Source organism: Mus musculus, chromosome 2, assembly GCF_000001635.26.
Source record: "Mus musculus strain C57BL/6J chromosome 2, GRCm38.p6 C57BL/6J".
NCBI lineage: Eukaryota > Metazoa > Chordata > Mammalia > Rodentia > Muridae > Mus > Mus musculus.
Window position 1 is genome coordinate 122,627,836 of NC_000068.7, and position 15,063 is coordinate 122,642,898.

At 45.3% G+C, this 15,063-nt stretch overlaps 2 protein-coding genes and 1 non-coding gene across 3 annotated transcripts; all 3 read left to right on the forward strand.

Annotated features, from left to right (window-relative positions):
• Positions 1-2,789: 2,789 nt before the first annotated feature.
• Positions 2,790-8,643, forward strand: Spata5l1 (spermatogenesis associated 5-like 1; the record flags this gene model as incomplete). The annotated part of the gene is given in 3 exon segments (NM_001033256.4): positions 2,790-3,924; positions 4,684-4,869; positions 8,633-8,643. Coding segments are annotated over 3 exon segments (1,271 nt in total), but the record flags the coding sequence as incomplete, so codon positions are not given.
• A 1,408-nt stretch (positions 8,644-10,051) lies between these two features.
• Positions 10,052-13,241, forward strand: AA467197 (expressed sequence AA467197). The gene is made up of 5 exons (NM_001004174.2): positions 10,052-10,106; positions 10,237-10,298; positions 10,422-10,507; positions 11,381-11,441; positions 12,866-13,241. The coding sequence occupies exons 2-5, from the start codon at positions 10,263-10,265 to the stop codon at positions 12,932-12,934; spliced, it is 252 nt and encodes an 83-aa protein (NP_001004174.1). The 5' UTR covers positions 10,052-10,106; positions 10,237-10,262; the 3' UTR covers positions 12,935-13,241.
• On the forward strand, positions 12,968-13,046 carry Mir147 (microRNA 147). The gene has a single exon (NR_030547.1). It is a non-coding gene; the product is annotated as a microRNA 147 (primary transcript).
• Positions 13,242-15,063: the final 1,822 nt, after the last annotated feature.

A 15,063-nucleotide genomic window follows, 5' to 3' on the forward strand; every position in this document is an offset into this window, starting at 1 on the left:
CTTTTCCTTGGTCATAAATCTGACCCAAGCCCATTTCTCTTTTTAGTGTAATTGTGGAAGTGCAATGTATTTTTTATCATGCAGCCTTTACTTACTATTCTCTGAGGAGTGAGCACATTCTATTCTTGATTCTAACTTTACTATATCTTTCTGGCAAAACAACTAGAACCATCTCCTAAAACTTTCTTCCTAAAATTATTTGAATCAAATCAGAAATTCTATAGCCTCATTAATCCATCTAAACAGCATTAATTCATGAAAGTTCACCTTCATGTTGATCTGAAGGAATTTTGCCCAATAGGGTAGGCTGATGCCCAGGAATCATTAGGCTATGCAATATTGACAAGAAAAGGCATACCACTAGCATGAAGCAATCCTGGGATAAATATCTCTGAAGGCCCTTGCAATTTAGAGCTTACCCATCATAGCTATACAAAGTGGTATATCTCCAGAAAACTTAGCCTTTCCTTGATGGCTCCTGACAGGAAGCCAGGACAAGAACTCAAGGCAGGAACCTAGAGGTAGAACCCGAAGCAGAGCTCACAGAGGAATGCTGCTTCCTGGCTTGCTTAACTACCTCTCTTATAGAGTCCAAACCCACCTGCTAGGGACAGCACTGCCTATAGTGGAATGGGTCCTCCTCTATCAATTAGCAATCAAGAAAATGCCCCACAGAGATGCCCATGGGCCAGTCTGATTGAGGCGATTCCTTTTTCCCAGTTAAAGTTCCTTCTTCCCAGAAGTGACAATGAAGAACAGCCATGAAAATGTCATTATAAAGTGACCTGTGAGAGTTAGATGCTTCCTCCCACTATCTAAGGAGAGAGTGCAAAAGCACATGAAGTAGGAAGTAGCCCTCACTTGTCCTGAGTCAGCCAGCATCTACATCTTCGTTTTCTAAGCTTCCAAAACTGTAAGAAGTAAAGCTCTGAATGCAAGTCATGCAATTATGTACATGAAGGCAAAGCACATACACATAAAATGAGATAAATAAAATCTGTAAAGGGGCTGGAGAGTTAAGAGTTAAGAGTCCGAGAAACTGAGTTTAGCTCCCAACACCCACATGGAGTGATTTACAAACATCTATAACTGTAGCTCCACGGGATCCAATGCCTCTGGACTTCATGTGCACCTACATAATCTCTCTCTCTCATCATACACACTATTTTTTAATGGAAAAATATAATTTGCTATTGCTTATTATAACCTGAATAGCGTGTGGTACTTTGTTAGAATAGCTTGACAATATTATAAGAATACATACTAAAAAAAAAAAAAAAAAAAATACATACTGTGTGAACCCTGAGGAAAATCTAGCGGAAGCTTCGGTTGCAAATGTCCGGTCCGCCAAGGGCCCTCGGCCTTCATTTGTTGGTTCTGGACTCCCTCTAGTGGTGCACACGTTTGTTGCTTTAAATAGTGCTCATAAAATTGCCAAATTTGGAGTCCTGTAACCAACAAAAGGACCACAGAACTGTTATTATGTTTTTCTTTTCAAGGTTTTCTTTTTCTTTCTTTCTTTCTTTCTTTCTTTCTTTCTTTCTTTCTTTCTTTCTTTCTTTCTTTCTTTCTTTCTTTCTTTCTTTCTTTCTTTCTTTCTTTCTTTCTCTCTCTCTCTCTCTCTCTCTCTCTCTCTCTCTCTCTCTCTTTCTTTCTTTCTTTCTTTCTTTCTTTCGATACCTTTCTCCATTCTGTAGTTTAGGCTTGCCTAGACCTCACTAAGTAGCCCAGGTAGAACTATAAATTGTTCTAATCCTTATTTAGTCTCCCAAATGTTGTGATATAGGTATGAACCATCACAGCAAGCTTAGAATGGTTTCCTGCAAGATTGTAAGTATGATGAATTCAGATGTATGGATGACTGAAACAATACAATGAAAATGGTCTGACTCAGAGGAGCAGGATGGGTTAAGGCTGCCTGGGAAAGATAATCTATAGTTTTACTGAGAATGTGTGAATGAGTTGAGGGCCCAGAAACACAATCCCTTCCTGATATTTGTGACACAAGGAGGGGAGTGGCTGTTTTAGTGGGGATGCTGTATATTTCTTGGCCAAGGTCAGAGAACTTTATAGTTTGGCCCTGAACGGGATCAGCCTCTTTATGCAACACGAAAAAACATGTACTGTCCTCCACACCATATCCCCACTAACTTAGCCTCTACCCCTGTTTTAAATCAGTGCTGAAATCTGAAAGGTTAAGTTCACTCTAATTGCCTCAGTGGGCATCAGTTATGACTCTCAGCTGTACCTTTCATGCGACCATGGTCAAAATATGCAGAGAAAAACCTCTTAAGATCACCCTATTAAACTTCCGTTTCCTGGTCAGTTCTTTACCACAGCTATCCACACGCACGCTAGCTTTCACACACATCCCTTTACATATTGAAGATGGTTATTATGTCTTATTATTAATGTCTTCTTTCCCATTTCTAGACGCTCCAAGTCTTTGGAACGAGGATAAAAGATCTTTCATAAGATGCGAGTATCATGATTAATTTGGCGGGTATTTTATTTACACCTTGTTTATATCTGTAAGCACGTTACACCTTGTCAGCAGTTTGGGTTTTCTTTTTTTCCTTAAGAAATCTTTTTACTTCACAAAATGAAAACTCTTATGGCCTAATGGAGCAGCCGTATGTCTGTCAGATGCCAGCGGAGACCTTTTCATTGAGGCTCTTGGACCGACTACCGGGCGTCTGATGTTTATGGAGAGCCAGGCTTTTCTCACTTTCCCAGAAGTCCTTTCGACCGTCAATCAGAGGCTTGTTCCTTCTTGGCGCATGCGCGCCGCCTGCATCCGGCAGCCGGGTGGATTGCTGCCGGGCTTTCCCCGGCGTGGTTCCCCGAGTCATGGCTCCGGACTCGGGGCCCTTCCCCGACGGACAACTTTTGAAGCTGCTGCCGGTGGATCCCCGGGACCGGGACACCCAGCGCTGCCGCCTGGGGCCGGCCGCCTTCCGCAGCTTGGGTGCGCGCCTGGGCTCGCCGCTGAGGATCTCGTTGCCCGCCGGCGGCTGCTGCCTCTGCACGGCCTGGCCGCGGCGCGACAGGGTGGATGGCTTTGTGCAGCTGGACCCGCAGTGCGCTAGCCCCGGGGCCCGGGTGGCCACGGGGAGGATAGGTATGGACTGCTTGCAACCCGTGCCCTGTCCGCCCCTGCGGCGCCTAGAGGTGTGGCCGGTGCTGCGGCCCCAGGCGGGAGCCCCGAGTTCCGCCGCGGTGCTGGAGGTAGTGCACGAGCTGCTGCGCAACCGGCCTGTGTCTCGGGGACACGTGGTGACCACCCCGCCGGGTGTCCCCGGCCCTGTCGCAGCTCTGCACGTGATGGGCGGGACACCGGACCCAGAGCCCGGCGGGTGGGTCACACCGCATACCCGCATCACGCTCAGTGACAAGCCTCCGCCACAGGTCGAGCCTCCCGGGGAGGTGACCCTTGGGGGTCTGTCGGAGACCGCCGACTCCCTACGGGAGCTGCTCCGCCTGCCGCTGCGCTACCCGCTCGCCCTAGCCGCGCTGGGGCTGGCTGTGCCCCGCGGGGTGCTCCTGGCGGGCCCCCCGGGAGTGGGCAAGACCCAGTTAGTGCGGGCCGTGGCGCGCGAGACTGGCGCCGAGCTGCTGGCGGTGAGCGCCCCGGCGTTGCAGGGCTCCCGGCCCGGGGAGACCGAGGAGAACGTGCGGCGCATCTTCCAACGAGCCCAGGAGCTGGCCAGCCGCGGACCCAGCCTCCTCTTCCTGGACGAAGTGGATGCCCTGTGTCCCCGGAGAGGCGGCCCGCACCGAGCTCCCGAGAGCCGAGTGGTGGCCCAGGTGTTGACGCTGCTGGACGGCATCCACAGGGACAGGGAGTTTGTGGTTGTGGGAGCCACCAACCGGCCAGACGAGTTAGACCCAGCGCTTCGCAGGCCGGGCAGGTTTGACAGAGAGGTAAAGTTCCTGAAAGCTCGCCTTTTTGGAATGTTGGGTCAGGCAGGAGTTGTAGATCACTTGTCACATGCAAGCTAGAACCTGGGTTCAAATCGTTCTGGGAAGCAGGATGGTCATTTGCTTTGTTGAAGTAACTAATCCTGATGCATGCATATTAAACTGAAATAGCCTTTGGAATGAGAACTTAGTCACAGTAAGAGAAGGCAGGGAAGGTGAATAAAAACAGGCATAAGCCCTTAAATGTATTCAAATGTCAGGATACCAGCTTCCTGTTCTACGTTGTCAGGGCTGGCTTTTTTAGCGTCTTTGGTACTCAAGTGATTTTTTTTTAATTTCTAAGCAATTATTAGTAATTAAATAATAATTAAAATTTGTGGTAGGATTCTCTTAAGACTTTGGAGGACCTGAATGGATTTCTTCCTTGAACCATCTATTAAAGGGCCCTGCTTCCAAAGAACAAGGACCTAGATTATCTAGTCTGCTATTTGATCCCAGATTGTCAGAACTTGGTGTGTTCTTAAAAAACAACGAAGACTTCTTCAGTGAAATACAGAGTTTTCATTGTGGAGATTCTAGCCACTGTTGTTCCACTGGACAGTTATCATTTTCTTGTATTCATAATCCAAGGTGTGCTTAGAAGTTCATGATACAAGTTCCACAAGGGTTTGCTGAATGACTGTACATACTGGTGAGGGTGCTTTTAAAGGAAGATTTTAAGTTGTCTACTTCTAATTTCTCTATTTTTTGCTTTGCCTGTAGGTTGTCATTGGAACTCCCACCCTTAAACAAAGAGAAGCAATTCTGCAAGTGATTACTTCAAAGATGCCCATCTCCAGTCATATTGATTTAGGTCTCCTGGCAGAAATGACGGTTGGCTATGTTGGTGCTGACCTGACAGCACTCTGTAGGGAGGCTGCCATGTGTGCCCTTCTCAAGAATGAGAAGGTAGGAAGTGTTCACCTGTCACTTTCAGATGAATGTAATGGTAATCTTTCAGATTAATATGACAGATCAATGTGGGGTTAGAATAGGTGCTACATACATTCATTCCTTGGCATGGCTGCTAGGCTCCACAGCTGTTTCGGGCGTGTGTGTGTGTGTGTGTGTGTGTGTGTGAGAGAGAGAGAGAGAGAGAGAGAGAGAGAGAGAGAGAGAGAGAGAGAGAGAGAGAAACAAAAACTGAGACCTTGCCTGATAAAGACCATCTTACTTCTAGAAGAGATTAAGACACCATAATAAAAAGCATGTGTGTGATTTTGTCAGGAGAGTTATTTCTGTTTGGCCGTCTATGACTTTGAACTGTATCATGCTTACCAAAGGCTGCAGGAGCAGAGCAGAGGTCTTCTGTTCTAGCCTGGATTCTGCACTCTAGCGTCTGTCACGTTTGTCTTTGCTGCTTCCTCTGCACACCGTTTTCTGAACAGCTTGAGACTACACTAGAGCCTTAAGTCACTTAGTCTTGGGGATGACACTGAGATGACATTGGGCAGTTTTGTTGTGAGTGTCGTGGAGTTGTGTGTCTATTCCAGCAAGATAGTGACGCCACTCTCATACATGCCTGTCACTCAGGCTGTAGGTGCACAGTGCTCCATTACAGCTAGTGTTGAGAACATGTGTGCCTCACAAAATTGCCTTATGCTACAATTAACTCACAAACCCCGGAAAGTTTAACATCGACAACTGTATTTTAATGTATTCAGTGTGTTTCTCTCTGCCCCAGTGCTGCCCTGTGTGATGATCTGTCAGGTGATTTAGTCTGAGATTACACACTGAGTTTAGTTGTCAGGAGTCTTCCATGTCTTAACTTGGAAACAGTTCTCAGTCTCTCTTGGCCTCGACACCTTTGAGAAATCTAAATCAGGGTTGTTTGTTTGTTTGTCTGTAGAACAGTCAGCCCTGGACTTGGGTTTGTCAGGGTGTCGGTGGTTGTAGGTTGGAAAACTCCCAGGTGGCTTTACTCTCAGTATCACGGATGGAGACGTGCTCTCAGTATCATGGATGGAGATGTGCTCTCAGTATCACGGATGGAGACGTGCTCTCCGCAGTGTTGGTGATGTTTGTCTGAATCACTCAGCATTGTTACTTTCTCTATTATACACTTAACTTTCTCCCTTTTATATTATACATAATTTGAGGTCATAGATTTCTCTGTGTGTTTTTATTTTTATAGAAGCAACTAAAAATTAAAAACCCTTTGGTATTTAACCTGCCAGTTCGAGATCTCTTTTCACCCCCAAAGTAACAGTAGTACACTGTTGCAGTAAAACTCCAACCCCCATAGCCTGTGCAAAACCACACAACTCAGTTACAAGATTTACAAGCTGCACCTCCAGATTGGACAGATCCACCACTGCACTGCTCTACTCCCCAGCTGTGCTGCTTGTGGCTTCTTCAGGCCACGTGGTTCTGCTCCATCTTCTGCCTCCTCCTTCCATCCTCTTCCTCTCTCCCTTCTACTCTACCCCCACTCTAAAACCTTTCCCTTCCCCACCTTTCCCTAACACTGCCCAATCACAAGCTCTAGCCCTTATTTGACCAGTTAAAATGGGGAGAAGGTTCACACGGAATCACCTGAGGTAGCAGAACATGCTTTAGTTAGCATATTATAGTGTCCTAAGCTGGTTTTCATGACATTCTGACAGGCGTGCTTTGTTTATGTCTCCCCCATGCCTTCTTTCTCACTGGATTCTCACCCCAAATACTCCCTGTTCCCCTTTTACACCAAAACCATCTTTGTGGAAAGTAAGTTCTTGGCCTGGGAAGACATAAGTAAGTTGGCAGTGTGTAGTTTCCCCTGAGCTCCCAGACTGCTCTCTAGCCTTAGTTGACCCTAGCATAAAGAATGCCTGGAAATCCCAGTGTCAAACCTGGTGAGACAGCTAATGAAGGATGGGGTGATGGAGTTAGTGCATCCCACTGTCCAGGCTTGTCAGAAAGAACTTCAAACAATTAAGGAGGATTCTCCATTTTTCTCATCAAGCCTGACAGGGCCGCTTAAGTTTAGATCCGAGGGCAAGAGACAACCAACCATGGCTTAATGAGTCAAGTCACAGTAGCGACAGAAGGCTCTAAAAGAGTCCAGTACTTGAGGTCAGGGAGACAAAGCTTCCTCGAAGAACTGGCAAGATCACAGTGATACTGGCCAGTGTCCTGGTGGGAACTCTGGGGCCTACCAGACCTGCTTCACATCCTAGTCTCCCCCGCAGCAGTCCTGGATGCCAGAGCTCACTTGGTGCTTGAGTAAGGGGTGTGTGTGTGTGTGTGTGTGTGTGTGTGTGTGTGTGTGTGTGTGTGTGTGTGGTGGTGGTGGTGGTGGTGGTGGTGGTGAGGCTATGAGCTTTGTTTCATTTGGGAAAGTGTATTCTGACGAACTGGATGATGGGGAATTCTGAATGCTTCTGCCCACAGCAACCTTAGACAAAAGAGCACAATCTATGATGGTTCTTTAGTCATTTACCTATTTTTGTAACAATATTTATTGAGCAGGTAATTTACTATTTAAATTGATACAGTTGCCTTAATAAGTAAGATTAGCTGTTAAATAAAAACCATCCTGAACTGCTGTAATTCTATTAATCCAAGGGGGAAACAACTAACATTACCCCTACATCCTCCAGAACTCAGCACGCCTGGGCATTAATGCAAAAGGACAAAAGGGTGGCTTCCTAGATCTACTTGTAATCGCCACAAGTAGAAAGAGGCATATTTTAAAGATTATATATGCACAATATATAGATATATATTTTCCATTCCTTTGGCGTTTTATTCTGAAAGCTTAGACACAAGAATAGAATGACCTAGCAACTTCACCATCTGGAACCTATTCTGAATAATTAATACTAGGGTAAATTTGCTAGCTATTGTGACTAGAGCAGTTAGGAACACTGATAAGCACGTGTCTCTGCAGTAGGAAAGAGAGTCCTTTGATATGTGCCTAGACATGTACTGGATGGTGCTATGTAGGCTTCTGAGGGGTGGGGAGTTATCAGTGAACATTACCAAGCTGTGAACAACAATAGTGACCAATGTGTGAGGCTGGCCTTGGCTATGTTGCAGTAAGACACTGCTTCCCAACCCCCTTACGTGCAATCATGGCACGCATGCTATGGAGTTAACCAACCATTAGAAAAATGGATTGTATTTAAGAAAATCTGATTGGATTTGAGACTCCACAGAAGGAGACCCATGCCTGATACTGTAAACCTGGACAAGCACCTATAGTTGGGAAGTCCACAGCCCCAGGGGTGAGCCTACTACAATAGCTATGCAAAATAGATAACATCACTGCCCTTTAACGCCATATATCTACAAACTAGTGCAGCGCTCAGGCCGCAGCACCTCAGCAGAGGTGCAGTGGATAATGGTTAGTACGCAAACCCACAGCGGGTTAGTTATGCAGAGACTAAATGCAGAGACTAAATTGTCATTTGAGGATTCATCCACAGATGGGACATCTATACCATAACCAACCCTGCAAGTTCAAAGGTAATCATGGGGAGGAGTTGTAAGAACAGGAGGTGATGGGGGACCAGAACTAAACAGCGTCATCTGACATGACAGGACGGCTGTACCCGTGAACTTGTGGGTGCAGCAGGAGCAGAGGAAGAGCAAACTAATCCAAGTTTAGCATGGGGAAGGAGTTCACAAACCCTGACCCTTAGCTGAGGCACCATGGACAGTTGGTGGCTTTTCCAGAGGGAGAATCAGTTTTCTTTAAGCAGGTGACCATGCTCCAGTGTGAGACCCCACACCCCAGATTATGTGGAAAGCACAAACTGGCCTCAGTGGGTTATTTTAAACAAGCGAACTAAAAACTATTTAGTTGAGAGGGTAGAGTGGTAGGTGTGGATCAGGGAGGAGTTGCAGGAAGAGTGGAGGTGAGTATGATCAAAACCCTTGAATGAAATCCTTACAGAATTATAAAATAATCTTTTAAGAGCTGTTCTCTTTTTGCCCAGTGTGGTTGTACACATCTATGGTCCCAACACCAGATCAGCAGAATAGGATGATCTTAAGTTTGAAGCCAGCCTGGGCTGTGTTGTAGTAAAACACTGACTCCCCCTCCCCTCCCCCAGCAGAAACGTTTTCTAACTGCGGAGGGGGGTTTGTACAGGAAATGTAACCCAGGTCACAGGATCATCCAACCTTTTGGCATTGTGACATCATTATCTGTAAATGCATCCTGTGACCCATAGGCCCAGGGGCCATAGGCTGAACGTTCTAGCACATGCTAGGCTAGGGGTTTCCCACTAAGATATAACTTCAGCCCTTCAATGTCTTTTTAAATAACTTAACCCAGGCTTGTTTTCACTTAAAGAGAAGGGTGCACTGAGAATTCTAGTGTTAGGAGCCAGACTTATGTTCTGATTTCATCCCTACCACTCACCAGCTGCATGTCTTGAACATTTCTGCATCTAGCAAGGTATTCTCGCCCCCACCCCCACCCCCATTCAAGGAATCCATCTCAGTGTCTGGCATACAGCCACCGGCCTAGTGGAATTACTTCCAGAAACTGTGAGCCAAAAGTGATGAGTTAGGGGGGACCCAAAGCTGATGCTAATACTCGGAATATGCAGCAGAAATAGGCACCTGGAATCTTCTGCAGTTGAATTTTGGTTTGTTTCCAGAAGAAGGAGGAGGAGGAGGAGAAGAAATCAATCAATCAATCAATCCGGACCCTGTTGGAGTTAATCTGAATTTTACCATTTACTTTTAAATAGTCTCTATATATGCAGCGTGTCATGATTTGGAACTTTTATGTGGTTGATTTTGTTCAAATTTACCCCACTCTGCATCTGGCAGTCTCTGTTGGTACTGGGGTGAAGGTGGCAGCCAGCGCTGGAGCCTCTGCCCTCCCTTAGCCCTCTCTCCACCCCTCCTTTTTAAAGGAGTTGCGTGTCTTTCACTCAGGTCTTGGCTGCTATCACACCTGAACCTGAACCTCCCAGACGTTTGGAGGTGCAGGACCAGGACAGAAAGCGATGGTCGACCGCAGGTAAGGACCGCGGTCAGCGGCCGTGCTGCACTATCGTCCTGCAGGGGGCGCACGTGAGTTGACTCAGTGCGACGCGGTCGGATCGGTCCCCGCGTGACCAGGACGCGCGGCCCTCCCCGAGCGGTTGGCTGCATATAAGGGCCGCTCGCTTCTGGGCGTTAACATCTCCTGGCCGCAGCCGCCCTAGGTGCGTCTCCTTTCTGAAAAGTTCTGTGGAGCGGGCGGTCGCCCGGCTTTCTGCGACTGTTGGACGGCTGGGTGCCTGGGTCCGGGGGAAGATGTTTTTGACCAGTATGTTGGATTTTTCCTTCTTCTAGATTTGGAATTCTACACTAAAGTCATCATGGGCGTTTTCCAGATATTGATGAAGAATAAGGAAGTAAGTTTCTAATCTTAACTTCTGAGAGTTTTCCTTTTTAAAAAGAGGGGAAAGATGAAGATTTTGAATTTGTTGTTTTTTGGAGTTTCTTACTGAGTTTATCCCCCACCTGTTCTCTCTCAGCTCATTCCTTTGGCGTTTTTTATAAGCGTGGCCGCCACCGGAGCCACATCTTTCGCTTTGTATGCGTTGAAAAAAACCGACGTGGTGTAAGTACTAACGCTTTCTAGGTAGGACTGTCTGGGGGAGCTTTTCTCTGACCCGGAGATTCTGAAACACGCTGTCAGTGTCTGGGTTTTTTCCTACAAATAAGAGCATCTAAACATGGACTGAAAAACAGTTCTGGTAACAGAAAGAAATGTAACCAATTCTGATACATTTGTTTCTTATTGTCTGACCCTGCAATGAATTAGATTTGATTTCTTTTTAAATTTAAGCTTTGAAATTGAAGTACTTAAAATTAGGGGTACATACCATCACACATCATTTAAGTTTCAAGATTTCAACTTTTCTTCCCTGGTGTGGTAGAACTGAAACATACAGCTATCTGCAACAAACTCTAGTGTCAACTTTGGAAAAAGGACAGTAAAAAGCCTTATCTCCTGGGATGCAGGAAAAGATACCTCTGAAACTGACTATGGCTGGTCCAGGGTCAGAGAGGGCAGTGACTCTAACGCAGGTCGAGGGTGGTCCCTGGAGCCAATGCCTACACAGTTCGAGCCTACTCTCTGCCCCATCCCTCCTAGAACCCCCAGGAGGCTCTGCCTCTTCCTCCTCAGCCTGCCCCTTATGTATCTATCGCTGCCTGTTTGTGGGAGCAGTTTCCAATCTTATCAAATAAAGCAAATAGACCTCTTACCCTGCCCTGCAGAGGAGGAGATCCTTAACACTTGAAACAAACCCTGAATTTTCAGTGGCCGCTTATTTAACTTCAGCTGTCACTGAAGTTTAGCTGGTGACTGCAGTGTAGTTTCGGTGTGAAGACAGAGTCTGTCTCCAGAAAGTTTATAGATCCAGTAGCTCTTCCGGGTTTGTGTAAACAAATTTACCTAATCATTTAATTAATCTTCTTTTTCTTTTAGTATTGATCGGAAAAGAAACCCAGAGCCTTGGGAAATGGTGGATCCTACTCAACCCCAAAAGGTATTGCTGACCTACAGTACATGATTGTGTCCAGCCCAAACCATTTTTTTTTAAAGAGCAAAGCAGACTGCATGTAGTCCTTGCACTTACAAAGTGACATTCAGAGTCCTTTGAACAGTGGTCTAGAGACCTGGTTCAAGTCCTTGCTCTGTTCGGCACAGACGACTATGGACAGTTTGGCTTCTCTGAACCTGTGAAATGTGTACGATAATAAAACTTGCCCTTAGAGCTAAAAGCATTAAAATACAGAGCCTGTTAGCATAGTGCCCAGCCCCTATATTAAGCACCCAGATATAAACCTTTATATTATTAAAATTGTATTATGTTGTTTCCTTATTACTTATCTAAATTAATATAAGATGTGATGAACAATAGGAGTTCCTAAAAATGGGAGTGGATTAATTCTCAGTGGAATTAGCTACACTGTTCCAAAGGTTTTATTTATTTTTTATTATTTTTTTTTCTTTTTAGTTTTTCGAGACAGGGTTTCTCTGTATAGCCCTGGCTGTTCTAGAACTCACTTTGTAGACCAGGCTGGCCTAGAACTCAGAAATCCGCCTGCTCCTGAGTGCTGGGATTAAAGGCTTGCGCCACCACGCCTGGCCAAAGGTTTTATTTTTAAGCATTTATTTTTAATTATTTGTTGGGGCCTGGGAGTCATGCCTGTACCATGGCTTGTGTATGGAGTTCTTCTCCCACCACGTGAATCCTGGACATCAAAGTCACATAGTCAGCCTCGGTGACAGGCACATTCACCCACTGTGCCATCTCACCACCTCCCTGGCCTAGGTTTTAGTTTTTGTAGCTTAAATATTCTGAAGTGCTAGAAGCACGGGGTCAGAATGAACACTAATTGGGATCATTAGCAAAGACTACAAAAAGCAAAACTCTGATAACATTTAGGATCTTTGTAACTTTGTGTCTGTCTCCCAGGGTCTGGGATGAGAGAACACTGATGAGGGCAAATGTCAGGATGTCTGACTGAGAACTGACTTCGGCTTATACCTTCATGAAGCAATTGCAATGAGGAAGTTTTAAGAGACTATTGTGTGCCTTGCCCTGTGTTTTGACCATTGTACATGCATTTACAAGGAACGAATGTGCCTCTTGAATTTAAATGCTATCTTAGCAAATTAATAATCTTGAAACTTCTAGTGAAAGCAAGACAGGTGTATGACTGCTCTCCCTGGTCCCGAGACACCTAGAGACCAAGGGATTTTCGGGGACAGACTGGTAGAAACAGGCCCAGTGTGATATTCTGTGCTTGTTTCAGAGATGAGGAGAAGAGTGTGTGTGTATGTATGTGTTTTGTTTTTTAATTATTGCTATAGTTTTTCCTTAGAGGGGTATAGACGATTCCTCCAAGGAAGTGTGAGGCTGGAGAGTAGATGGTTAACACAATGTCTTGCTTTCTGTTTTCAAAGCTTATAACCATCAACCAGCAATGGAAGCCCGTTGAGGAGCTGCAAAAAGTCCGGAGGGCAACCAGATGATTGCTCACCACTCCTCTCTTCCAAAGAACACTCTATGAATCTAGTGGAAACATTTCTGCACAAACTAGATGTTGATGCCAGTGTGCGGAAATGCTTCTGCTACATTTGTAGGGTTTGCCTGCATTCTTTGGATCCTGCATTAGCAAGTGAAGGTAGCACATAGTCTAAAATAGTTTTCTGTGTTTATTGGTGTAAATTTCAATTTTACAGTTGAAATTTTATGTTTGTGATGCTTGGATATTTTCCTTGAAATGTATAAACATGTAAAAATTAGATTACTGCCTGTAATAAAATAATTCGATGACTATCTGTAAAACATGATTTGTGCAAGAGATATCAAAAATTACTTACTTTAAAAGTGGGGGGGGACATCTTTTTATGGGAACAAGCACATTTTGAAGTATAAAACTTCATCTTTTGAATATCAAATGCAGATTTCTAAGTTTTACTTCCAAGTTCATTCACCCTCACCCTAGAAACTTCTTGAGCATTGTTTGCAGTAAAGCAAAGAAAGGGTGCAAAATTTGCAGGGATGTGGATAGGGTCCGTTCAGGAGGAAAGGGATGTGGAGACAGGTGGGAGGGCTGCTGGAGCATGGCCCGTGACCAGGAATCCAGGCATGTGGAGACCAGCCCTTGGAGTGGGAACTCTGCTGCTCCTGGGAGGATGGAGAGAGGAGGCCGAGGAACTCTGGCCAGTAGAGACCAAGTGGCGGTTTAATCGTATCCAAAATGTTCTCCCAGCCCCATTCCTTGACGGCTCCTAAAAAAACGGGATCAAGTAGGAAGTTGCTTTTCGTTGATTGTAAAATAAATATAGCTAAGGTTCATACACCATAGTAGTCACTCACTTAAATTGCATAGCCCAATGGGGTTTTTATTATGTTTACAAAGTCGGGTAATCATCTCCATTTAATTCTAGAAACTTTGCATTATTCTCAAAGGAACCCCGCACCCATAAGCAATCGTTGTCCCTGACCTGCTCCTAGCCCAAGGCAAACACTAATAAACTTTTATTTCTGGGCTTGGGGAACTCTGGACATTTTACATACACAGGACCATGTTTTTTGTTTCTGACTTTATCTTCGAGGTTCTCAGTCCTTTATGTTTTGCCTCACACTATCAGCCCCACCCCTTCTGCTGAGGAATTCTATTTCGTTGAGATTCCATATAAGGACTGCCCATTTGCATTGATGGACATCTGCAGTGTTTCTATCTTGGGCCATGGTGAGCAGGGCTAATAAGAACCATCATGATTAAGCTTTTCTCGAGCCATATTCTCACTTCTCTTGATTATTTACTCAAGATCTTTCACTATTAAATTATGATGGTAAATATACTTTCCTTAATTTTTATATAAATATAATGGAAGTATAGGAAAAGGGCTAAATTCTTGTCACTTACATAGCAATAAAACCCACTCACCCTTGGGAGTGCTGAAAGGATCTGTGTTAGGCTACTTCTCCCAACCTTTGTTTTGCCTCAAATTTTCCCATAGGGAAATCTCTGATGGTTGATCCTAGGGATTACATAAAGCAGTTGGGAGTTACATTTTTATTTGCTTACGTTTTGGAAGTAGAATATGATCCCACTTAGGGAAATAAAACTGAACAGCCTGATGATGGTTAGCCATCCCCAGAGCAAAGTGTAAAGTGCTCTTGGGTAGGTGGCTGGGCCCTTGGATTTCCAGTCACAAAACTGACCGTAAGCAACGTGAACATGGCACTGGAAGGTGCTAGTCTGCAGGTCTGTGAGACAGAGAGAGAGAGAGAGCAAGCATAATGGCGACAGCTGGTGGGGAGGGCAGGAAAGGGCTCTTGTCTCCCACCATCATTTAGAGCCACACCTTAGAGACAAAAGGTGGAAAAAGACATAACTCAGTTTTCTTACTAAGGCCAAAGACCCAGCTAGGTGAACTGTCTACATCTATGCTTAATTTCCACTAAGCGTGGTCGTTTGGGTAGAAATGTGACCCCAGGAAAGGCCTCCAGCTACTGCTAGACTTGGGGGCATGGGCTAGAGGGAGGGGCTAGAGGGAGGGGGTAGCAAGGCCTTTGAAGACTCTCCTAGACTATCTGTGTTGCCCTCCTTCCTTTTGGGAATAGGGCCCAGTGCTTTCTGGAACATACA

Coding starts and splice junctions, on each gene's coding strand:
- AA467197 (NM_001004174.2), top strand. CDS start 10,263: ATGGGCGTTTTCCAGATATTGATGAAGAATAAGGAA. Junction 10,299..10,421: donor TATTGATGAAGAATAAGGAA/GTAAGTTTCTAA, acceptor GTTCTCTCTCAG/CTCATTCCTTTGGCGTTTTT. Junction 10,508..11,380: donor TTGAAAAAAACCGACGTGGT/GTAAGTACTAAC, acceptor TTTTTCTTTTAG/TATTGATCGGAAAAGAAACC.